A 24,874-nucleotide genomic window follows, 5' to 3' on the forward strand; every position below is an offset into this window, starting at 1 on the left:
ACAAGTTCTAAGAACTCCAGCCAGCAGGGCAGAGGCAGCACTCATGGGTTCAAAGCACCAGTGAGCATGGAGACAGCCGGTCTCGGCGCAGCTTGGGCTCGCCCGGCTTGAGCTGTCCGGGCAGCTGTCCTCCGCTGAAGCACCCTGGAGCTCAGCCCTCAGTTCCTTTGCACCCTCAGGTCCAAACTAGCTTAGCTGAACACAAACACGGTAGTTCTCCTCAGCAGGTATGCTTCTGGAAGGACCAAAGTTCAGCTCCTCTCTGCTCAAACCATTAGCCTTGTCCAGATCGCACGTGGTTTCAAAATTAACATTTTAAACGCCATTTGTTTTGTTTTGTTAGATGCACATTAAAGGGAATACGCTTTACGTATTTCATACACACCTTTTTTTCATTGCAGACAAACCCTAGGTCGCCCATGCCGCTGTTTTGAGTACGTCCCGCCCTAGTTCAGGACTCGGCTCGCCCCGCCCCTTCCTGCTGAAGTCCCGCCTCCCGTTACTCACTCGCGGGAACGCCCACTCTCGAGGCCCCACCCCCCAGCCGGGCCCCACCACTTCCTCCACGTGCGGAAAACACCGCGCTCCCAGGCCGCACCGCGCTGGGAGGGGCGTGGCGCACGCGCACGCGGTCTCGGGGCGCTGGTACTTCCTGTCCGTGTGGTGGCTTCCGGCGAGCGCCCGGTGCTGTCGGGCCCTGGCCGTCCCGCCCGCGGAGGGCTCGGGCGTGCGGGCAGGCCGGGCGGGAAGCGACTGCCGGGCTCATGGCCGCCTCCGGCAAACTCGGTGCTTTCCGGCTGCCGCCGCTGCCCACCATCCGGGAAATCATTAAGCTGTTCCGACTGCGAGCCGTGAAGCAGCTGTCCCAGAACTTCCTGCTGGACTTGCGGCTGACAGGTGCGCGGCTCGGCGCTGCCCGGGGCCGGGGTGAGGGGCTCTGCAGCCCCGCGGCCGCACGCACGGCCCACGGAGGCCTGCGTTAGGACCTGGAGCGAAATAGCTTCACTCTCTAACTATGCCTTTCTGTGAGAAAAGGACAAACATGGTTTACTTGCAAGGTAGAGATATAGCAGTCTTCCATCTGCTGGTTCACTCCCTGAGCAGCTCCAGCAAGAAGGTATTGTAGAAGCACAAAGTAGCTGGGACTCCAACAAGACGCTCGCTGGGAGATGCCCCACAGCCTGTAGGGGCTGGGATCCGTCTCGGTGGCTGCAGACAGTGCTGCCCCAGAGCCTGTAGGGGCCGGGATCCCTCCTTGGCTGCAGGCACGCGTGTTGCCCCGCAGCCTGTACCAGCTGGGATCCCCCTTGGCTGCAGGCCGTGAGGAGGAGGTGAGGCAGGTGCCAGGTGAGCAGCTCAGGCCGGAGCGTAGCCAGACTGGCGCTGCAGCCTAATGGTTTGGTAGTACAGAGCGTCCTGACTTCGCTGGTGTTGAATGTGCCTTGGAAGTTGAGGCCAGAGCCACTTTCCTGCCTGCTGTGCTACTTCTTCAGGTTGCAGGCATGAGCAAAAAAACAAAACAAAAAAATTAACCTGTTATCTGCACAGCCCTGGAGTTGTCAGATGATCCATTGTGTTTTCTGGAAGCAAGTATTAGTTGCATCATGAATATGCTGCTTTTTGGGGGTTCGAAAAGAAGTTAACTAAAAATTTTTAAGTTTTTCATATTAACTGTCATTTTCTCAGTGCCTTTTAAAAATTGCTGGTGGTACACTTAATTTTTTTTTCTGAAAATAATCAAGAATCCAAGTTTCTGAGAGCCTTATAAATGACTGGCTTATTACTGTGCCTTCGCTGACGACCAAGTGCCTGTATGTAGAAACAGCTTGCCAGCCCTATTCCGCTTCCGGATGTTTACCTAGTGGTAGTAAAAATTCTGCAAGTGAGACTAGTTTTCAAATCCTGGTTGTTCAGCAGCTGTGTAGAAGGGCTGACTGCTTCTGTCTGTGAGGAATTGGGTGGGTGGGGAACACACAGGAAGTGTAAGATGAGTTAAATGTAAGTGAAGGAAATTTGTCAGTATAATCGCATGTTTGTTAGGGTTCTGATTGACTTCAGCAGTGCTGTGGTGGAATGTTCATGGCCTTCACTGTTGCTTTAGCCTGATAATTAACTAATTGGGGTAAATATTTTCTATAAAGGTTGGTTCAGGGCTTGGCGGCGTGGCCTAGTGGCTAAAGTCCTCGCCTTGAACGCCCCGGGATCCCATATGGGCGCCGGTTCTAATCCCGGCAGCTCCACTTCCCATCCAGCTCTCTGCTTGTGGCCTGGGAAAGCAGTTGAGGACGGCCCAATGCATTGGGACACTGCACCCGCGTGGGAGACCTGGAAGAGGTTCCTGGTTCCCGGCTTCGGATCGGCACAGCACCAGCCGTTGCAGCTCACTTGGGGAGTGAATCATCGGACGAAAGGTCTTCCTCTCTGTCTCTCCTCCTCTCTGTATATCTGACTTTGTAATAAAATAAATAAATCTTAAAAAAAAAAAAAAAGGTTGGTTCATTGGGAAATGGCTGGTGAGTGTTTTTATAGATTCTTTTTCTCAGTTCTGTACATTGAACTTTACCAAGGTAATTGAAATTGCTACACCTTTTCTTTTCTCTAGATAAAATCGTGAGGAAAGCTGGCAGCCTGACAGGTGCCTATGTGTACGAAGTGGGCCCTGGGCCTGGGGGCATCACAAGATCCATCCTCAACGCCAACGTGGCCCAGCTGCTGGTGGTCGAGAAGGACACTCGGTTTATTCCTGGGCTGCAGGTGAGTGCGGCAAGTGTCTCCCAGGAAACCTGAGCCAAGCCCGCTTCCTAAACCCTAAGGTGCGCTGGCAGTGTTTGGGGCTCCTCAGGCTGCAGGTCCTCTGACACCCCGCCCCGCCTGGAGCTTTGGACTCTGCATCCCAGTGGCTGTGTGTGACCATTACAACTTGACGTAGGCTCAGAAAGGCATTCCATAAGCAAGAGATGGAGGAAACACAGGCTGACTCCTTCTCAAGAGTCTAGCCTTTAAGCCTGACGCAGTCTGAGAGAATTAAAGAATCAAGGTGTACCAGTGTACTCTGCAGTGTGAGGTGAGGTTGAATGAAATGCCAGCTGCATCTGTAGACATGGCTACAGTTACGGTGTGGGGACCATCTGAAGGAACTTGGCATCTTTCAGCTGGGAGAGAAGGCTGGAGGGAGGGCCTCACAAGTGGCCAGGGAAGGGGGGCAAGAAGCTTGCTGTTGGGAAGGACTGAACTCCTGGGTAGGAGTGAGGGAGCTGGGTGGATGAGTGTGACAGAGAGGGGCTGGGCAAACAGTGGAGCATTCCTGAGGGCCCTTAGAAAGGAAATCAGTGCTTAAGGGCACAAGGTTTTGTCTCACTCCTTCGTCATTCTAGACTTTCATAGAGCTCTGAGCCATTGGCCCAAATGCCCAGCAATTTATAACTCAACTTGACTATGAAAAGAATAATAAAATCACCAGCATTGCTGTTTCATAAATGAGAACAAATTGACTTAAGACTTTTGCATTCTAATACTGATTAAAGGAGAAAATGAATTTCTATCAGAACATATACAGGAAAATTTGCTTCAAAATATAGAATTAAATCTGCATGCCTGCGTTTTTTTAAAGAAATCTTACCGGCTTTTTTCCGTATTTTGCTTTATCTAGTTTCTGTGCTTTGAAAAATCATGTAATTTTTCCTTTTGCCTAATTTTGCTAGTCTGTACTGGCAGAATTTCTTATTTCTAAATTTGAGATTGTCATTTTGTACATTTCCTTGATCAAATGGAGTTTAACATTTGAGCAAATGGAGTTTATTTTTTTAACTGTAATCTTATTTTAAGACCTGTGTCTTATTTGGAGGTGGAAATGAGAATTTCCTGACACTTTAAAGAAGTTTAATGCTAGATAGATTCATTCTCTCATTTTTTCTTTAATGTTTATTATGTAGATCAGATAGAGACCAATAAGGAAAGCTTAGAACAGACAGGAAACAGTCAGCTTGGACTCACATATACCTTACTAGGTAGAACACAGAGATTAATTATTCCTCACTAAGGTATTAAAGATTTCTCTGCACACCCTTCCTAAAACTGTTCTGCACCTCAATTATTAACAATATGCCTTGTTAGAGTTATAAGCCTATTTGGACTATCCTAAAATTCACCAAGTTCAGTAAAAGTCACGCTTTAATATTTTAAGCTGCTAAATATAAAAATGAAAGTAGACACGAGACAGCTGAATAGTACCCTATAACCATTTTAAGTTGTATAGCAGCCGCTTGTGTATAAACTAAAATTGAAATGTCAATGAAGTAGTCACAGGATGTGGTTAAGAACTTGCATTTTCTAACATATCGGTCACTCAGTACCATGTCAGTTGACTTCATGATGTTTTAAATTGCTGTTGAAGTTGTGTAGTGGCTTTTCGTTAGAAGGGGTGACATTCTGCCAGCTCTACTTTCAGACCAGGAATAGTCTCCCAAGGAAACTGTTGAATTTATTTGGACAATAAGATGCTGGACTCTATGCATGGTCCATGCTTGCAATGAAGAAATCATGACGATATGAACTACACAACTGTAACAATGTGGAGGAATCCAACATGGGGGGAGGGCTTTCTGGAGGGGTTGGGGGAATCCCAAAGCGTATGAAACTGTGATAAAATGAAATAAAAAAAAATAGCGAATACTTATTATTTAGTTAAGAGGCAGAGGTGGGGGTTTCTCTCATCTACCAGTTCACTCCCCAAATGCCTGTAAGAGCTGAGACCAGGCTGGACTGAACCCCGGAGCCAGGAGCTCACTCTGGCTCTCCGACGTGGGCAGCAGAGAGCCCACTGCATGAGCCATCCCCTGGCATCTCCCAGGAAGCTGCCCGCAGGAGTGGAGCCAGGGCCCAGGCCGGGCCTCCTCACTCCGCATGTGGGCCTCCCGGGCGGTGTCTCACTGCCAGGCTGAAGGCCTGCCCTCCCTCCACGTTTCAACAGAGGTGCTTCATAAATGACGTGTTCGCCTTCAGACAAGTCCCTACATTCAGCCTCTTTTTTTTTTCCCTCTTCGTTTTAAAGGTTTCTTACATTAATAACTGTGTGATAAGTGTAAATGTTTATCACACAGCTTTATGGAAGTGTAACTTGCTTAGTAAATTGCACATTTTGAAAGTGTACGATTTACTAACTTCACATGTATAATTACACAAAACCATCAGTTTGGACATATGTGCAATGACATGATACCATCACCAGGTCGAGGTAATGAATATCCCTCATCCAGTTCCTCATTTTCCCTTGTAATTCATCCTTTGCAGATTTTGTACTAATGCAATCATGTATTGCGTGCTCTTTTGGGCTGCTGTCTTAGCATAGTGTTTTAACATCCATCCATATTGATATTTTATTTCAGAGTAGTATTCCATTGTATGGATATACTAAAGTTGTAAATCCATCCACCTGGGTTTTTAGCTAGTTTGACCAAGTGTCTTGTCACGGTTACAGACCAGGTGTGTCTTAGCTCTGATTGTCCCAATACTGGGACAATTTTGGTCACTTTTCCTTTCTTTTTTTTTTTTTTTTTTAACTATTTTAAAGGTGGTGCGATCACGGGTACCCTGTGGAGCATGTTTGGCTTGGGATGAGTAGGGAAGGGAAAGGTGGGAGGGGGAAATGGTGTCTTCCATTGATGTCCACAGGAAGAGAGGAATCACCCCCTCGTTGCCAGTCTTCCTAAGATCTTGGGAAGGGGGTGGTTTCAGGTGGACTGTGAGGAACTTGATGAGAGGTCACTGATAGAAAGGTGGGTAGGACTGACAAAGATGGGTGAGTGTGGCTTTCAGCTCATGTCCTGAGATTTCCAACTCTGAGGGTTGCTGAGGGGTGCAGGTTCATCACATCCCCTGAGGTTCCCTCCTGCTGGTTAGTGGCTGGGGTTGCCTATGCTGGGTTTAGAAGTCTCTTACCTCATCTGTGGATCCCTGCTGTGAGCTGAGAACTGTCACTTGGTGCCAGTGGCTGTGCCCTTCCTCAGAACTCTGAGGTGTCGGCATCCTTGCACAGCAGCTGTCGACATAGGTACACTAAGCAGCTGATGTGTGTGTCGAGGCCAGACCACACAGCCCCGGGTCCTGGTCCCTGGGACTGGAGAGTCTGACATGTTTAAGACCAACATGGGATCAAAGGACGTGCTACTTGCTGACTCTAAGCCGTTGCTTTATACAGTGGTGATGCAGCCTGGCCCAGGGAGCCCTGGCGCTCCAGCTCTCCAGGCCACTGACCCAGCCCACCGTCACCCCTGCTGTCACACCCACCAGCAGGTGCTATGGCCTAACCTAAGGATGTCCACACTGCTGACCCACTCAGCCCCGCTGCCTGGCCTGTCCCCAGTACCACCTTGGTCACTTCTAACCATCTGTTGAGAACATAGCAGTAACTCACTGTGATCCTTATTTGCTTTGCCTTAGTGCTGGCTGGTATTGGTCCTGTTGGTATGTGCTCATTTGCCATATGTTTATCTTCATTCAGGAATTGTGAAATATTTACTATTCTAAAAGGTTTTTAATTTTATTTTTAAAAGATTCATATATACATGTGTATGTGTATACTATTTATATAAACATATTCTACTCAGCTATAAAAAAACTAAATCCATTTTTATTATCAAATGGATGCAACTGGAAATCATTATTGCAAAAGGACAAACATCCTGTGTTTTCTCTAATATGGGGTAGTTAACATAGAGTACAAAAAAATGCACGGGAGTGAATTGGACATCTTGTGACTTGATTCCATTTTGCTCTTGTCCATGGTTCTGTGCTAGTGTGGGTGTTCTACTTTTACTGGCTGAATGATGCAATTAGTGCTGCGTTGAGCCTGGTTATAGAGTGGATTAGCATCATGTTTTTCTAAGAGTTAAAAAAGCAAAGGAAGGAAGAAGAGGGATTGATGGATAGAGAGAACTGGTGGTTACCTTTCTTAGAATTGTACCTATAAAATGCATGAAATTATTCTCTTTATATTAATAAAGTTTTTAAAGGATTTATTTATGTAATTGAAAGTCAAGTGGACCAGCATTGTGGCATAACAAGTTAAGTTTTTTTTTAACATTTATTTTTATTTTTTATTGGAAAATCAGATATACAGAGAGGAAGATCTTCTGTCCGCTCATTGACTCCCCAAGTGGTCACAGTGGCTGGGGCTGTGCTGATCCGAAGCCAGGAGCCAGGAGCTTCTTCCAGGTTTCCCATGTGGGTGCAGGGTCCCTAGGCTTTGGGCTGTCCTCAACTGCTTTTCCAGGCCACAAGCAGGGAGCGGGATGGGAAGTGAGGCTGCTAGCATTAAAACCGGTGCCCATATGGGATCCTGGGCATGCAAGGCAAGGACTTAGCTGCTAAGCTACCACACCGGGTCCATGGCTCCCTGATCCATCTCTCTGTTCATACACTTGGGGAAGCAGCAGAGGATGGCCCAAGTCCTTGGGCTTGCTCCCTCCCTACCATCCATGTGGGAGACTGCAGTGAAGCCCCTGGCTTCAACTTGGCTGAGCTCTGTTTTTAGCCATTGGCCAGTGAACCCACAGCTGGGAGATACCTCTCTCTGTGTCTGTCTCTGTAACTCTGGTTTTTAGTGAAGAAAATAAATCTTCAGGTGCCAGCATGATGTTGATGTAGGCTAATCCTCCATCTGCAGGACCAGCATCTGCTTCAGGTCCCAGCTGTTCCACTTTCAGTCCATCTCTCTATTTATGGCCTGGGAAAGCAGCGAAGGAGGACTCAGGTTTGTGGGCCCCTACACCCATGGGGGAGACCCTAAAAAAACTCCTGGCTGTGGATTGATTCAGCTCTAGCTGTTGCAGCCATTTTGGGGAGTAAATAAATCAGCGGATAGAAGACCTCTCTTGTCTATCCTCTGTATAAAAATCTGCGTTTCAAATATAAATAAATCTTCAAAATGAAAAGAGAGGGAGGGAAGAAAGGAAGGAAGGAGAAACAGAATAAGAACGTGGGAGCAGGAGATTGATCTTGCATAGGCTGGCTCACTCTGCACGTGGCTGCAGTGGTCAGCACCGGGCTAGGCTGAGCCAGGGGCTTCCTCTGGGCCTGTTACATGACAGGCATGTGCCCTGGCAGTATAGATCCCTTTGGGGAGAGCGTGGGCAGATTGACACCTTATCGTGTGTGTGTGTGTGTGTATATATATATATAAAATCTCCTAATCTATAAACATGATATGTCTCCATTTCTATAGGTTTTCTCCAATTTCTCTTGGCTGTGCCTCATAGTTCTTAATGTGCAGCCCTTGCACTTCTGTCACACTAACAATTTCCTATATTTTGATAATCTTTTACAAAGTATTGGCCTTTATGTTGATTTTCATTTGTCTTCACTGTGTAGATACTCAGCCTTTTAGCTGTTGATATTGTATCCTGCAACTTCGTAAAAGCTCGCTCATTAATAGCCGTTTGGTGGATTCCTCGGGATGTTTTCTGTGTTTTTCCGTGTCATGAGGAGTTTTACCTTCTGCACTCCAAGTCCTGTGTGGCTGGTTTGTCTTACTGTGCTCACGGGGACTCCTGGCACGCTGTTGACTAACCAGGGGTGTGAGTCCCTGATCTTGGGCAAAATGCATCAAGTCTTCATCACTGAATATGACATTACTTGTAGCTTTTCATCAAAATCTCCCCGAATACATTGAACAAGCTGCTGCTTTTTCTTGTTGCTAAAATTGTTTTTTTTTTCTTTAAAAAATGAATTAATACACATTTAACAGAAAATTTTTTCTGGGTTTATTTAGATGATCTATGATTTTTCTTTTTTTAATTTGATGAATATGGTGGATTATATTTCTTTTTCTAATGTTAGGCTAGCCATGTAAGTTTGTAATGATGTCATCCATCTCTCATTCCTGATAATAGATTGTTTATTTGTGACTCTTTTCTCCTGACTGGTCTAGATGAAAATTGATCAATTTTGTTAATCTTCAAAAAACTGCCTTTAGTTCAAATTTTTCTTGTATTATTTCATTTATTTCTGCTCTCTTTGGGCTTAGTTTGCCTTTTGTTTTGTTTTGTTTTTAAAGGAAGAGTTTCTGAGAGGGAGTGCTGAAGAGATCTGCTGTCTGCTGGTTCACACCCCAGATGGCCCCAGGGACTGGGCTGCCAGGGGAAGCCAGCAGCCCAGGGCTTCCCTCACGTCTCCATGTGCGTGCAGAGACCCCCGCACGGGGTCGTCTTCTGCTGCTTTCTCAGGTGTGTTAGCAGGAAGCTGAATGGAAAGTGGGGAAGTCTGGTCTTGAACCAATGGCCATGTAGGAGTCTGATGTCACAGGCAGTTGCTTAATGTGCTGCACCACAATGCCTGCCCCTTAATTTTGATTTTTGTGATTTTTTTAAAGGAAGAATTGAGATATCCCTGATTTGAGTCTTAATTTCCTTTTAGAAAAAAACATAAGTAAAACATCCAAAAAAATGTAGTATCTTTTCAGAAGGGATTCTCAAACTTCATTTTCCCTTTTGGCTTGCTACTTGACTTGTGAATTCTTTAGAAATGGATCATTTACTCAGCACATTTTGGTGAGTCTTGCCCGTGATATCATTCTGGTGTTACTTGTGTTTGGTTCTATGATGGGAGAGCACGTTTTGCCAACAAGTTCCAGGAAGTAGAAGTCTGAATGAAGTTCAGCAGGTTTGTGTTGCTTCCCAGGGCAGACATGCATTTCTCCTGCAGAGCCAACCTCGTCCTTGGCTGCTGCGGCTCGCCCTCCTCGCCTCACCCTCGCAGTGCCCCTGCTTCTGCCTTGTGGCTCCGTGAGGCCTTCCAGAGCATGCCGGACAGTTCTCACTTCTCAGAGTCCTGACCTCACCACATCTGGAGCTCCTTTTACCCAGGGAGGCCACGGTCACAGGCTCCGGGATCAGGCTGGAAACACGTTAGGACGTAAGGCCATCCTCAGCCAGTGGCAGGGCGCTATTGGTAACTCTGTTATTCAGTGATTAGTTGAAGGTTCCATAGTGTACACCCTTAACATACTGCAATCTATCTTCAAGAAGTAATATTCCACTTCTTCTCTAACCTGCAAATATTTACATTCTCCTGCTAGGCCTTTGTGTCATGGCCAGGTATTTGTCTAACATGTTTCAAAAAATCCATAGTGCTGAAGTTAAGGAGTGAACACATTTTTATTCCAGGTCCCTACCATGCACAAGTGTGGGGAAGGGGCTGACCCTCATAAAGTACATTTTATTCCAAAGGTGACAAAGTGAGAGCAGTCAACACACATACAGACAAGCAAGCATGGGTTGCCCGCCCCACCACCCTGAGAGACACCTGTCTGGAGTGGCAGTGAGCCCAGGGAGAGGAGGCTGGGGAGGAGCTGAGAGCTCCGGGGGTGTCCTCTCCGAGTTCCCGGGGTGTCGGAAGGGCTGCCTCCGCAGAAGTCCATGTGGCTCTTTCCTGCCTTCGCATCAGCACAGTGATGCCACGCTGAAGAAATGTAAATAATGAACGTTTCTTCCCTTTTTCCCTCCGTGGTTACCATTCTCTGGACTCATCTGTATTTCCATCTAATGCTGTTTTCTTTAGCATTTCTGATAGAGTGTGGGTCTCAACTTCTTTGGTGTTGAATTTCTGAGCTCTTGAGAGGCTTCCTGTGGCCAGCGTTATTGATATTGAAGTAGTTGGAGAAGAATGGGTGTGTGTTCCTCCTTAGAAAGTTGCTGCAGAGAACTTAGCAGTGAAGCCAGCTGGGCCTGGGCATTTCTTTGTGGAGACATCTGTTATTACTCAGTCCTGTTACTTTGTTGTTCAGGTTTTCTGTGTCTTAGTGGTTCCATTTTTGGTGGGTCACATGTGTCCAGAAGTTTGTCTCTTTCTTCCAGCATTTCTGATTTGTTACAGAAAGTTGTTCATGTTAGTCCCCAATGGCGGTTTGTATTTCTCAGGTTGATTCCCTAACGTGGCTGTTGTGAATAGTATTACAGTAACCATGGAGTGCAGGTGCCTCCTGTGTGAATGTATCGGTGGTTTCATTCCTTCTGGGTGATCCTCAGGCCCTGGTCTGCTGCAGCATGCAGCAGTTCTGCTTTTAGCTCTTCTCTTGAGACCGTGAGACAATTTTATGTCGACAGATTTGGCAGTTTATATGAGAAACACAGATTTAGAAGCTTGCCGTGAAAAAGATTTTGAAGAGCTGTATATGCCTTTGAAAGATTCATTGTTCCCAGTGGATAACTGCAGACCTCGTTTCCGTGATTAATTGTACTAAACGTTGAAGAAAAATAATAGCACAATAATAGAACAATAATATGTCCTTTCATCCTCTTTTTAAGATACAACTTCATCCTGTTATTTTAGCCTAATGAGTACAAGGAAGAAAATTAGAGAACTATAGGCCTAATCAATGCAAATGATGAACTTTTTTTTTAAGGTTTTTGTTTACTTATTGAAAGGCAGAGTTAAAGAGGGAAGTAGAGAGATGACTTCCCCCATTGGTTCACTCCCCAAATGTCCACACTTACTGGAGCTGGGCCAGTCTAAGCCAGGAGCTGCTTCCAGATCTCCCACATGGGTGCCAGGGACCAAGCAGTTGAGCTATCTTCTGCCGCTTTCCCCGGGCAGGTGGCAGGGTTCTGGATTGGAAGTTGAGCAGCCAGTACACAAACTGGCACTTAGATGGGATGCCTGAAGTCACAGATGGTGGCTTAGCCAGTAGTACCACAACACAAGCCCCAGTTTTTTTTTTCAATTCAGAAGAATGGAATTGGTCCTTTGTACTCCGTGTTGGTCGGAGTAATAGGCTCAGGAATTCTCCCTAGCCATAAGTTACATGGTCATTTCTTGGAATTTTGGAGACAGAAAACAAGTCATGGACACCGTTGCTTGTATCATGCTGATTTTAATCATATTAGTTCACTACCTACTCAGAGACAGACCTCACAAGTTGCAGAATTGTCACTGTGCGTGTTGTATTGCAAGGGTAGTTAGGATAGATGCTTGAAGAGCCTGACGTTGTCAGTAACCAAGGGTTAATATTATAATTATTCCTCTTCTGCCATCTTACAAGGGAGTATGTACAATAATTTAGGCCTCTCATCAGAAATAAATAATGAATTTCAAAACCTTTCATCCCTTTAAAGAAAGGATTGCCTGTGGCTAAATCCTTACCATGTGGTAGGGATTTCATATGGGCACCAGTTCATGTCCCAGCAGCTCCACTTCCTGTCCAGCTCCCTGCTTGTGGCCTGGGAAAGCAGTAGAGGATCACCAAAAGCCTTGGGACCCTGCGTCCCTGTGGGAGACCCAGAAAAAGCTCTTGGCTCCTGGCTTTAGCTCAGCTCAGCTCCAGCCTTTGTTGCAACCTGGAGAGTGAACCAGCAGACAGAAGATCTTTTCACGTCTCTTTCTCTGTCTGCAAATCTGCGGTTCCAACAAAAATTAAAAAAAAAAAAAGACAAGAATGAAGTTGTTCTTAGTTTCAGGAACAAAATTATGCTTTGTGGTTTTAAATGATTTTCTGTCCTTGGGTTTCTTACAAAATGCTCATTCTTAAAGAAGTAAAATAGAAAATTTCTTAAACAATATCTGATCGTTTGATGAGACTGATCAATGACTGTGCTGTACATGCTGTTTCTGGTCCTGCTGCAAAAGCAAGCTGACTCTGAAATCATGCTGTGACCTCCCTGGAGAGGATGACTCTACCATTGTTCAGTCCTCTGCAATAATGGCATTGATCTTCCTGTATGTTCTAACAGTAAAAGCTTTATTTTTTCATATACTGTATTCTGTATTATATCTTTTTATTCTTACATGGTTTGCTTAACAGTTATACCCTGCCCTGGACAAATATTTATTTCAACAGTGGACCTTGCTGTGTGGCAGATCAGCTAGAAGGTTATTAATGTTTAGCAGCCATTCCGTATTGGCTGTAAAAGTACTCATTTGGCTGTAGATGGATTTCTGTGCTCGTGGTGAACTTCGCCTGTGCTTCCATTCTGTGGTTGCGTCTACAGGGTTTTGTAGTGTGATGCACCCAGGGTGCCTTTAGAGGGTTAGAAAAGGGGTCCTTCACCTGGTACCGTGACAGGACAGAACAAATCAGTCAACTACCCCAGCCAAGGGTTGGCAGTGACTATATGGGCAAAGAGACTCTAGGGTGGACTGTGTCAACCAGTGGATTCTGGAGCGATTTTGTAGTGCTTAGAGTGGTGAGATCAGCAGTAATTTAGATGTTGAACTATCAAAACCTCTTGCGCAGGACTCTCAGAGAACACCCCACATTGGGGACCCTGGGGTGGTGTCAGATGGCTGTCCTCCATCCCAGGGTGCAGAGGTGTTTGGGAGGCTGGGTGTAGCTTCTCTGCTCGTCCCCTTCCATCCCCCAGATACAGGAAGGAAAAAGGAATGTGGAAATGGTGATCTCACCTACCTTCCTGTAGCCCTTGACCCTAACACCCTAATCAACTATCATCAAAAATAAATATAATTAATTTTAAAAAGGGGGGTCTTTTTCACCCCACTGCTGTCCCCCAAATATTGTTATGATGGAAAGGACGTTTTTCTCTTTCTGGTTGGTTAGAAAGTCTGAGGTATTTAAGTCCACTGTCTGTGCAGTGTCCTAGTATCCGTTAGCGCTGTGTAGCACTCGGTTTCCTCCCCGTATTTCTTCAGGCCTTCACCTAATCTGTGAGCCCCAGCATGCGTTGTTTCTACAGTGAGGTGCCGGAAAGGGGAGGAACCAATTACCGAGCAGTGAGGTCAGCTTGTAAGGATTTAGTTGGTTTGTCGTCCACTGAGACTTAAACTTGAAAGAGAGTCTTGGGAAAGGCAGTAGAAATATGAATTTAACTGGAGGAAAGGAAGGTGCATTTGAGTTTATCTCAGTTTCCAGGAATGCAGTTGTACCTGTGAATGTGGGGAAAATTAACTGTGGTTGTCAAAGAATATAAATTAATGCCAAAGAGGCAAGTTTACCTTGTTTTGTTTTAGTCCTACCTACTAATTGCTGAATTATCCTCCATATATTGACATCATGTTAGGCTTTTGGTTGGTTCAGCCTCTTGTTTTTGATATACTAATTTGTTTTATGTGGAACATAATTACAGAAAAATTTTAGCATTCTCCATTGTTGGTAAATTCCATCGTTAAATATGTGCTTTTTATACAGGAAGAACATTTCCAATGGAGAGCTGTCTCTTAAGGGTTTTTTGTTGTTGTTGTTGTTTTTAAGATTTGTCTGTTTATTTTTTTTTTTTTTTTTTTTTTTAATAATCTATTTTATTGTGTTGTTGACAATCTTTACATAGTTAATTACAGTTAAAGAAAGAAAAAGAAAAGAAAAAAAAAAGGTTCAGGGGGATAGGGAAGTGGATAATACTATTATGTCCACATTGTTTCCATCTTGTATCTGAGGTAAAGGGGGATATTGAGGGGGGAGCCCCACCCAGTTTCCCGCCCACCCCGAGTCCCGGATGTGGGGCATGCTCTGAGATATGTGCTCGAGTGGTGTTAATAGTTCTCCGGTTATGAATTGCTGCCAGTTAGATTTGTCTGTTTATTTGAAAGACGCAGTTACAGATGGGGGTGGGAGATGGAGAGAGAAAGATGAAGAGAGAGCTCTTCCATTTGTTGACTTCTCAAAATGACTGCAGCAGCCAGGGCTGGGCCAGGCCACAGGTGGACCGGGGCTCCAGCCAGGTGTCCCGCGTGGGTGGCTGGGCCAGGCCACAGGTGGACCGGGGCTCCAGCCAGGCGTCCCGCATGGGTGGCTGGGCCAGACCACGAGTGGACCGGGGCTCAGGCCAGGCCAAGGGTGGACCGGGGCTCCAGCCAGGCCAGGTGGGATGCAGAGGCCCAAGTACTTGTGTTATTTTTCACTGCTTTGCCAGGTGCGCTAGCAGTAGGATTTGAAGTGGAACAGCTGGCAGACTAAGCAGCACCTGTGTGAGATGCCAGTATTGCAGGTAACTTCTTATCCTGCTACGCCACAGCGCCAGATCTGCGGCTGTTGTGTTTTCTGTGAGAGATTGTCTGGAACTCCAGAACATCATGGTAATTAAAAATAATCTAAAGTACTTTCATACTAGACATATGCAGTTCCTTTTCTCAATTCCAAGGGTTTCTTTATAATGTCCTTGGTCTCTGATTTAAGAACTTAGGAGTTGAGTTTATGTTTAAAAAATATGTAGAAATAGAAGTCATCGTGAGGGTGGAAGTTATACCAGAGCTCGAGCCTAGCCTGATGGCTCAGTGGCTGAATTCTCTCCTTGCACCTGCCAAGATCCCATATAGGCGCCGGTTCCTGTCCTAGCTGCTCCACGCCCTATCCAGCTCTTGTGGCCTAAGAAGGCAGTGAAGGACAGCCCAAAGCCTTGGGACTCTGCACCCACATGGGAGACCATGGATAGGCTCCTAGCTCTTGGCTTTATACTGGCTCAGCCCCAGCTGTTGCAGCTACTTGGGGGATGAACCAGTAGACAGAGGATCTTTCTCTGTTAGTCTCCCTTTCCAATAAAAATAGATAAATAATGAATACATCTTTTAAAAAAGAAAAACGAAAGTTATACCAGCACTGCTTGTGACAGTGCAAGTTCCTGGTACACTGTTGCTTGACACTATCCCTCAGCCGTTCGTGTTTGTTAGCGCGTACCCCAGTTGTCTGTTGGGGGGCGGGCGTGATACCCTTAGATCCTGCATGGTTGCTTCTAGCTTTTCCAGCTGAAGCCAGAATGCAGAGTTTGAGAAGTTAGCGTTCTTGCTCCCTGAGGCGAGTGAGCTCACGGTGTTGACCTTTCTGTAACTAGATGCTTTCTGACGCAGCCCCTGGGAAGCTCAGGATTGTCCATGGTGATGTGCTGACGTATAAGGTGGAGAAGGCCTTTCCAGAAAGCCTTAGAAGACACTGGCAGGATGGTGAGTACCTGCAACATGTTCTTTAAATGTTTTTTAAATATTTCAATTTGTAATTATTTGTATTACAAATATTTATTGTGTGTTTATTATAAATGTTTATGTTAAAATTGGGCATTAAATAATGTACCTTATACATTAATTCTGCTCCTTTGTTGCAACATGTGAAATTCAATTTCTGTTTGTCTAAGATTTCCAAATGTTTTAGATCCTGTACAAATAAACTTGTCTTCATTTGTTTGAGGTTTATTTGTTTTATTTGAATGACAGATCTTTTACCCTCTGGTTAGCTCCCCAAGTGGCCACAACTTGGGCACACAAAGCCAGAACTCCAGAACACCCAGAACTCCAAGTGAGTTCTGACAGGGGTGACAGGGATCCAGTAACTTAAGTCAACTTCTGCTTCTTCAGGCATGTTAGCAGGCAGCCAGATTGGAAGTGGAGCAGTCAGGACTCGAACCAGCCCCCAAGGGGGTTGTGGGCATTGCAGGCAGCAGCTTAACCCACTGGGCCACAGTACTGCCCCATACACTTGTCATTTTTGTGATACAGTGTAAAAAGATAGGCGGCTAGTATAAAGAGTTACTTTCTCCAAATGGCAAAGGTTTGTTCTGTTTTAACATTCTCCTTTGTGTGTCAGACTTGGTGACTAACCAAGGCTTTCTTCATTCAGTCATTGTTTATTGGGTACCTGTTTTGAGCCAGCCCTTTGAAATACATTTTCAAAAATAGTAGCTTTTTCCATATTAAGAAGTCTAAAAGCAAAAAGAGGGGGCCTTTTGACCCTCCCACATCCGGCTCTGAGAGTGCTCCGTCCTCTCAGAGTGCTCCTCAGCTGTGCTCTCTGGCTGTCTCATCTTAGCATGCAGCCCTCAGCCTTCCCCCCTGCGCCAGCCACACCAGTGTCACAGCATCCCCGATCTGACTCATTCAGACCTTGCCAAGTTGTCTGGCACACATCTATTCTAGAAGATTCCTCTTACCCCAAGCCCTCCTGGTTTTTCCTGTCGCGTTTGTGAGCCTCCTGTGACTCTAGTTGCTGTTACTCCTGGCTTTCCCTTGCTGTACATCTTCTCACACCGTGGCTGTGCCTGCATGCCTGTGGTGTCATGCCAGCGTGCTGCCAGCACTGCTTGTCTGTGTGCCCAGCCCATGTTCCCTGCCTGGGCGTCCGGCCTTGGTCAGCTGCACAGACACTTTCCCTCACTGGTCCAGAGCCGGTTGCCTTTTCCATCCCACCGCTCTGTTTCCTGTACTTCCTGACCTGGAGTCCGGGCCTGCCGGTGGCTGGCCGACCCCGAGTCGGGCAGGGTCTCCTGGGCGGTCGGACGTGCTGCTTGTGAGCCGTGCCTGCCCTGGAGCAGTCAGCCGTGGCTCTGCGTGTTTTGGGTTTGATACTGTTCATGCCCAGTTAGATTTTGGTCTGAACTAAAATTATATTCAAGAATAGATTGTGAACTCATTCCATGTTATTTTGCCTATCTTATTTCTTGCTGTGCAGATCCTCCCAATGTACATATTATTGGAAATCTGCCATTTAGTGTTTCAACTCCGCTGATTATCAAGTGGCTGGAACATGTTTCCTGTAGAGATGGACCTTTTGTGTATGGCAGAACCCCGATGACCTTGACATTTCAGAAAGAAGTGGCTGAGGTAAGTTTGAGCTTCCTGGCTATTCTTTTTTAGAACATTTATTTGTTTGAGGGGCTGGTGGAGTGGCTAGTAGGCTAATGCCTTGCCTTCGGATGCTGGCTCTGGTCTAAGTCCTGGTTTCTCCACTTCAGATCCAGTTCCGTGGTTATGGACTGAGAAAGCAGCGAAGGCTAGCTTGCATCTTCTGGCCACTGCACCCTCATGCGAGGACGCTCCTGGCTCCTGCTTTGGTGGCTTCGGTTCTGTTCTAGCCTTTGCGACTGTCTGAGGAGCGAACTAGCCATTGGAAGGTCTGTCTTCTTCCCTGTAAATAATGCTTTTAAAACAAAAGTGAATAAATTTTTTTAAGATTTATTTCTTTTTATTGGAAAGTCAGATTTATGGAGAGGAGGAGAAACAAAGATAAAGATCTTCCTTCTACTGATTCACTCCCCAAGTGGCTGCAGTAACCAGAGCTGAGCCAATCCAAACCCAGGAGCTAGGAGCTTCTTCCGGGTCTCCCACGCCAGTGCAGGGTCCCAAGGCTTTGGGCCATCTTCTACTGCTTTCCCAGACCACAAGCAGGGAGCTGGATGGGAAGTGGAGCAGCCTGGATACAAAACAGCGCCCATATGGGATCCCAGCACAGGCAAGGCAAGGACTTTAGCTACTGGGCTATTACACCAGGCCCCAGAAATGAATAAATCTTAACAAAAAAGATTTATTTATTTCAAAGGTGGAGTTAGAGGATGAGACAGAAAGATCTTCATCCCATGGTTCATTCCCCACATGGCAGCTGTGGCTGGGTGGGGCCAGACTGCAGGTCTCCCGTGTGGGTGCAGGTGCTTAAGCGTTAGGTCATCTGGCACGGCTTTGCCAGGAGCATTAGCAGGGAGCTAGGTGGGAAGTGGAACAGCCAGAAGTTGAACCAGCGCCTGTAGGGGATGCTGGTGTCACAGGTGGCGGCTTTACCCATTCTAGCACAGCACTGGCTGCTTGATGTCTTATTTTCTTTTTTTGTAAGATTCTTTTTTTTTATTTATTTGAAAGGTTGAGTTACAGAGACAGAGAGAAGGACTTTCTAGCTATACTTATCACATTGTCAAATTGCAAAACAGAATAATCCTTTCTTTTTGACACTGTGTTTTCTGATACTCAGTTATTCACAGAAAGACTCAACCATGGCTCAGGCAGAAGTCAGCCTGTGTTAGCTGTGTGTGCTTGACCACGCGGGTGTCAGTAGGACTTGGATGCAGAGCTGACAAAGGGAAAGGACTTGGTTCCTGCTGCCCACCGTGTAGTCTCTGACTTATGCCCTGCCCTGCCCTGCCCTGCCTCTAGTGCACTCTCGGCAGAGTGTGTGTCCTGGCAGGCACGGGCAGTTTCTGAGCTCTGGTAGTTTTAAGGACGGGATCTGCAGACATGACATATAAACAGTATGTTTAAGCATAGCACTGAGTGCCCAGCACCCACGGCCGTCACTGAGCTGTATCTTCGACTGCATCTGCTGTCCATCCGCCCCTGACAAAATGATCAGTGTTGTGGCTTGAGGTTGCTGTTCCCGTACATCGTTGTTTCACATACATTTGTAGGCATGTAGCCAATTTAGCATGGTTTTGTCTATTCTTAAGTTTTATCAAGTGGATTCCAACAGTGTGTTCTTGTATTCTAAACACTGTAGGATTTTCTCTTGCTACCCACAGCTGTAAGTTTATGTAGTTACACAAACTACCCACTGTTTTGACCATGTTATAATTTCTCTGTCCATTCCTCTCTAACAGTCAAGAACACCCCGATTTCCGTCAGCATATGAACAGGATTTCTTGAGGGTGTGTATCTTCACCCTGCCACTAAATGCTCACCGCTGTCTGAGTCCATTTTGCCCCGTATTCTTGCTAGTACTCGCTGTTGCCAGATTTGCACATCTTTATTAATCTGCAGATGACAGGATGTCATAGCATGTGCTTTGTCTCTGCTGGTTTTTAATGAAACGCAGCGCCGTTTGTGTGTTCTGTGGCGGTGCTTGTACTTGTTGTCAGGTGCTTACCTTCGGCTTGCCTCTGTTTCCTGCTGCTTGCTCCTGATTGGAGAAGGCCTTGTTTGCTCACATTTTCCATGCTACTGCTTACTAAATACATGGCACATTTCTTCTACTCTGTAGCGTATTGTTATTGCCAACAGTGTCTTTTGAAGGGCAAGTGTACTTATTTTAAGTGTGTGGTTGGTGACACAGGCATTTAAGATGCGGCTTGGGGTACCCACATCCCACATCAGAGGAACTGGGATCGAGTCCTGCCTCAGCTGCCTGCTAATGCTCATGGGAAGGCTGCAGTAAAGGCTGCAGGTCTTGGATCCCTGCTGCCCCATGGGAGACCAGGTCGAGTTCCAGGTCGCTGGTTTGGCCTGGCACAACCCTGGCTGTTGCAGACACTAGGGAAATAAACCCGCAGATGGAAGACATGTGTCTGTGTCTCCTCCTTTCAGATAGAATCAATAAATAGTTCATTAAGAAATAAATTGATGATTCATGATCTTTGTGTCTTGTTGAGAATATCTTTTTATGTCCTGATATGAAGATATTTAGTTACATACTATACATTTTCAACTGAATTTTTGACATTTATATCTGTAATATACTTGGGGTTCATCATATGGTCGAAGCAGAAATCAGTGTTACTGTGTTGAACATATGGATCTCAGTTAATACGACCTCATTTATGGGCAGGTACGTCAACACTTATCATCATGGCAGATGCATAGTTGCCCTGGTGTAAGAAAGCGACACCACAAAAAAAATGGTGTGTGGTAGTTGGGAAGTCAGCCACCCAGAATGGCAGAGATGAAATAAAATCCTTGGGGGGAAAATTTTATACCAGATCAAAGCCAGTCAGAAGGGTGAATTCAGTTAATTCCTATCATGTTTGCATAGATTGAAAGATAAGTCATCCAAGTTCAAAGGAGTTTAGCACTGAAATAATGATGACTAGAAAACGAAATACAGCAGGGAGTAACATAAATAAAAGATGTCAACAGGAAGGAAAAAGAATGAAGATATAGATGTTTGATTTGGAAATCTAAGGAATAAGAGAGACTTCTATAAATCACCTAAAATCCTGAACAAGAATGCTAAGATAAATAAAGATAGAACACTGGAAGAAAAGATTTATAGATACTGATTTTTTTTTTTTTGAAATAACCTTATAGGTTTAAGATAATACTTTGAAATGTAGTGGAATTTGGCCCAGCTCGGTAGCCTAATGACTAAAGTCCTCGCCTCGTGTGCACTAGGATCCCAGGTGAGCACTGGTTTGTATCCTGGCAGCCCAGCTTCCCATTCAGCTCCTGTTTCTGGCCTGGGAAAGCAGTCAAGGACAGCCCAAGGCCTTGGGACCCTGCACCCACGTGGGAGACCTGGGAGAAGCTCCTGGCTGCTAGCTTCGGATTGGCTCAGCTCCAGCTGTTGCAGCCACTTGGGGAGTGAACCAGCCATAGGAAGATCCTCCTCTCTGTATATCTGCCTTTCTAATAAAAGTAAATACATCTTAAAAAAAAATAGTGAAATTTTAAGGACTGTCCTGAGCTATGGGAGTCGCAGAATATGTAAGAAATGATGAAAGAAAAAGAGGAGAGGAAACTCACCTGCTGAATGGTGAGGTGCTTGGGTAGCTGTAATAATTAAAGCATGGCCCGAGACAAAGCAGTGATTAGCCTAGAAGACCAGCTACGCAGTTCCTCGGTTAGCCTTTATGGGAACACGTGTTGGCTTGGCGCTGTGTGTGCTGCCCCCTCCAGCAGCGTGGGATCAGAGCTCTGCCCGTCAGTCGTTCTCCATCCTTACCCTCGTCCCCTGCAGAGCAGTCATTCTCGGCACCCAGTGACTGGACGTGGGTGTTAGGGTGTTACTGTTCACTGGTGTACTTCTGGTTTTTTGGGACAGAGATTAGGGGAGTTGAACATTGTTCAGTGTACATGAGAGGGCCACAACTAAAATGAACTAGCCCAAAATGCCAGCGATGTCTAGGCTGAAAAACTCTGAGATCTTTTGCTCAGTATTCCTGGAATCTGCTCTTGTGACCCTGTAGAACATAGCCTTTCTCTAAGAGCACATGGGGTTTACTGTAAGTATCCAGCTCCTACAGGTGAGGGCGCCCAGAGGCCGTGTAAAGTTACAGCTCATCGAGCAGAAGCGGACTGCGCAGCTGTAAAGGAGACCTCGGCTGATCCGCAGCCTCACTTTATAGCTGAGGAGCTGGGGCCCCAGCATGGCTTGATGCCTTCTTGGAGGTCGGGCAGCAGCGACGGGGGAACTGAACTGACATGGAGCTCAGATGCTTTCTGGGACCCTTGTCTCCTCACCCAGCTGGTTTTGGGGTACATCTCCTCAAGAAGGGGATTCATTCTCGAGGCACAGTATGGTCCCCCAAGGTGTGCCTGTGTGTCGTCTCGTGTGTGCCTAAGTTTTCTTGTACTTGAGATGACGTCAGAAGAACAATTTTTTTTTTTTTTTTACTTTTTCAACCCCTTGTTTTTCTCATGCTCAAAGTATTTTTTTTTTTAAGATTTATTCATTTTATTACAGCCAGATATACACAGAGGAGGAGAGACAGAGAGGAAGATCTTCCGTCCGATGATTCACTCCCCAAGTGAGCCGCAACGGGCCAATGCGCGCCGATCCGAAGCCGGGAACCTGGAACCTCTTCCAGGTCTCCCACGCGGGTGCAGTGTCCCAATGCACTGGGCCGTCCTCAACTGCTTTCCCAAGCCATAAGTAGGGAGCTGGGTGGGAAGTGGAGCTGCCGGGATTAGAACCGGCGCCCATATGGGATCCCGGGGCCTTCAAGACAAGGACTTTAGCCGCTAGGCCACGCCGCCGGGCCCAGTCAAAGTATTTTTAAAGGCTGAAGGGTTAGAGGTTCCCTTTCAGTGACAAAATTCACTGGCTTTGGTTTCTCAACTTTTTGTTGTTGTTAAAATCCTGTCTTGTAATGGATTTTTGGATTTTCATAGCTTGCCCTGTAACCTATGACAGAAATAGCCATGCATATTTGAAAAACTGATAAACCTTTTAACTCTTTCAAGGAATGTTTTATGCAGCCTTCTGTGTGACAGGGACTGTTCCTTCAAGTTGGGGACAGCTGGGTGTGCTGCATTCTTTTGCACTGTGTTCATATCCACATGCTGGCACATGGAGTGAGTCAGGTCACTAGGAAGCCATGCCCCGGGCATCATGGCGTACACAGCTGTCTGAGTTTAGGATGCAGTGTGTTTTTATTTCAGATGAATTGGCTTTTTACATAGTTAGGGAAGCCTGTCTTTGAATAATGAAATGAAATGTTAGCTCTGAAAATCTAGGGTGAAATTAACATTTTGGAACTATGAGCATTCCTTTTGGCTTGTTTTCTGATTCTGTAATTATGCTCATGCAAATGACTGTTTTAAGAACCTGCTTTGAAATGTCATAGTTGGAAGGTAACCGTTTGAAATGCATTTTGAAGTTTTGAGTTTTATTTCATTAGTAAAATTAAATTTGCTTTTCTTTATAAAGAACTAGAAATGTCTTTGACCATTAGATCTGTAAGCTTCTTTAGCTCATATCTGTACTTCTGTTTTAATGGCTTTAAAAAAAAAATGTATTTATTTGAAAGGCAGCATTAGAGTGGGAGAGAAGAGATCTCCATCTCTGGTCCGCTCCCCAGAATGTCGGAACAGCTAAGGCTGGGTCAGGCCACGGCCAGGCGGCAGGATAAGGCTTTCCTTGTGAAACCCAGTAAGGCCAGCCTCCATCAGCATTGTTGGCATTCTTAAGAGTGACCCAGCGAGTCTTGACCTTATGTAAATATTATAAAGAATTTAATTTAAAATATGTACAGTGTACATGTATGAAAATCAAGTTTCTTTTTTAATATTCCTCATATCTTGATTGACATTTCATTTGTGGATTTTGGTACATCTAAATAATTTTTTAAATTATTTTTTAATAATCTTACTTAGTTGATTAGGGTACAAAGGGTCAATGGCTACAGGGTGAAAGTGGGTAATACCATTGTTTCCACACTAATATTATCATTTTTCCCTGTATCTGGGGTTAGGGGGGAAACAAAGGGAAAAGCCCCACCCAACCTCCCACCCATCCCAGATCCCCAACAGGAGGCGCGCTCCATGGGTCCTGTTCAAACAATTTTGATCGTTCATCAGTTCTGGATTGCTGCCAATCTCACAGTTCCAATCACAATGAAACCTATTCAGAATCCACTGGCTAATAGTCTCTTCATGGTTGGGATTCTAAGATCAGCAGTTCAGTTGGAGGGATCTCCAAAGAAACTTCATCTGAGATGATCCCAGACCTGGTTCTTGTGTGAGTTTGCTAGTACACAGTCCAACACCATCCGTCACACCAGTCAGCTTATGCACATGCTTGTCGTTGCGATTGCTAGGTCCGTTCTGTTTCCAGTCCTGTCTTCCTCGTGAACCAATGGGTGTCGTAGTCCAGCTCGATCCTACCCGCTTCGTACTCAGTCCTCACGCAAACCAGTGGGAGCTGCAGCTTAGTTGGGGTGACTCCCCATAACTCCCACCAGTTCTGCCCCTACCCTGGTTCCCATGCTTGCCAGTATGTACCGCAGGCTTGTTCAGTCTGTCCCACCTCCCATTAAGCTCTCGCACATGTCAGTGGGCATTGAAGCCTAGTTCAACCCACCCAACCTACTATCCAGCCCTTATACCTACTGGCAGGTACCTTTCTGTCTAGCCACCCCTGCCCCTGTCCTGGTGTTCGTGCTGTCCAGTGGGAGTGGTAGCCACGAGGGAGATGCCCGCTATTTCCCTCCTAGGCCACATCCACACGCAGATTATGCACTCTCCAGGTGGTTCTGGCATTTGACTTGACAGAATTAGCTCTAAGTGCCAGCCTCTGCCAGCTAATGCTGCGGCTAAGCCCAACCAACCCTCACCCACTCTAATTTTGCTTTCATCACTCAGAACAGTCAGCCCACCATGGCCCTTCCCTTATCTAGCTCACATGAGGCTCACAGGTGTTATAGCCCTGCCTAGTGTGATCTGCCCCCATCCCAGCTCATGCTTTCCAATGGAAGTAGTTGTCCAGCAGGGGAGCCCACATTCCACTGTCAGCTTTGCCTCCTCCCTCTGATTATCACATGTGCTGTTTGGGTACTGCAACCACATCTAGTACGGCTCATCTCACCTTGGCATTCCTTAATGTGTATAGTATGTGTCGCAACCGAACCTGGCTCGACCCACACTCTGTTCTGGCGCTCGGATTCGCCAGCAGGTGATACGAACTGGTTCAGCCTGGTCTATCCCCAACCCATGCCATGTGTATTGCCTGTTCTGGGCTGTTTCCTAATGT

The 24,874-nt window shown here is 46.0% G+C and overlaps 1 protein-coding gene across 1 annotated transcript in view; it reads left to right on the forward strand.

Moving 5' to 3' along the window:
- The first annotated feature begins 710 nt into the window (after nucleotides 1–710).
- The window catches only part of TFB1M (transcription factor B1, mitochondrial), a 41,514-nt gene continuing 17,350 nt past the window's right edge, over nucleotides 711–24,874 (forward strand). The window contains exons 1-4 of the mRNA XM_058662864.1: nucleotides 711–927; nucleotides 2,603–2,754; nucleotides 15,771–15,879; nucleotides 17,378–17,529. Of these exons, the coding sequence (XP_058518847.1) occupies nucleotides 765–927; nucleotides 2,603–2,754; nucleotides 15,771–15,879; nucleotides 17,378–17,529 (576 nt within the window). The 5' untranslated portion in view covers nucleotides 711–764. The remainder of the gene's footprint in view (nucleotides 928–2,602; nucleotides 2,755–15,770; nucleotides 15,880–17,377; nucleotides 17,530–24,874) is intronic.

Source organism: Ochotona princeps, chromosome 1, assembly GCF_030435755.1.
Source record: "Ochotona princeps isolate mOchPri1 chromosome 1, mOchPri1.hap1, whole genome shotgun sequence".
Classification (NCBI taxonomy): domain Eukaryota; kingdom Metazoa; phylum Chordata; class Mammalia; order Lagomorpha; family Ochotonidae; genus Ochotona; species Ochotona princeps.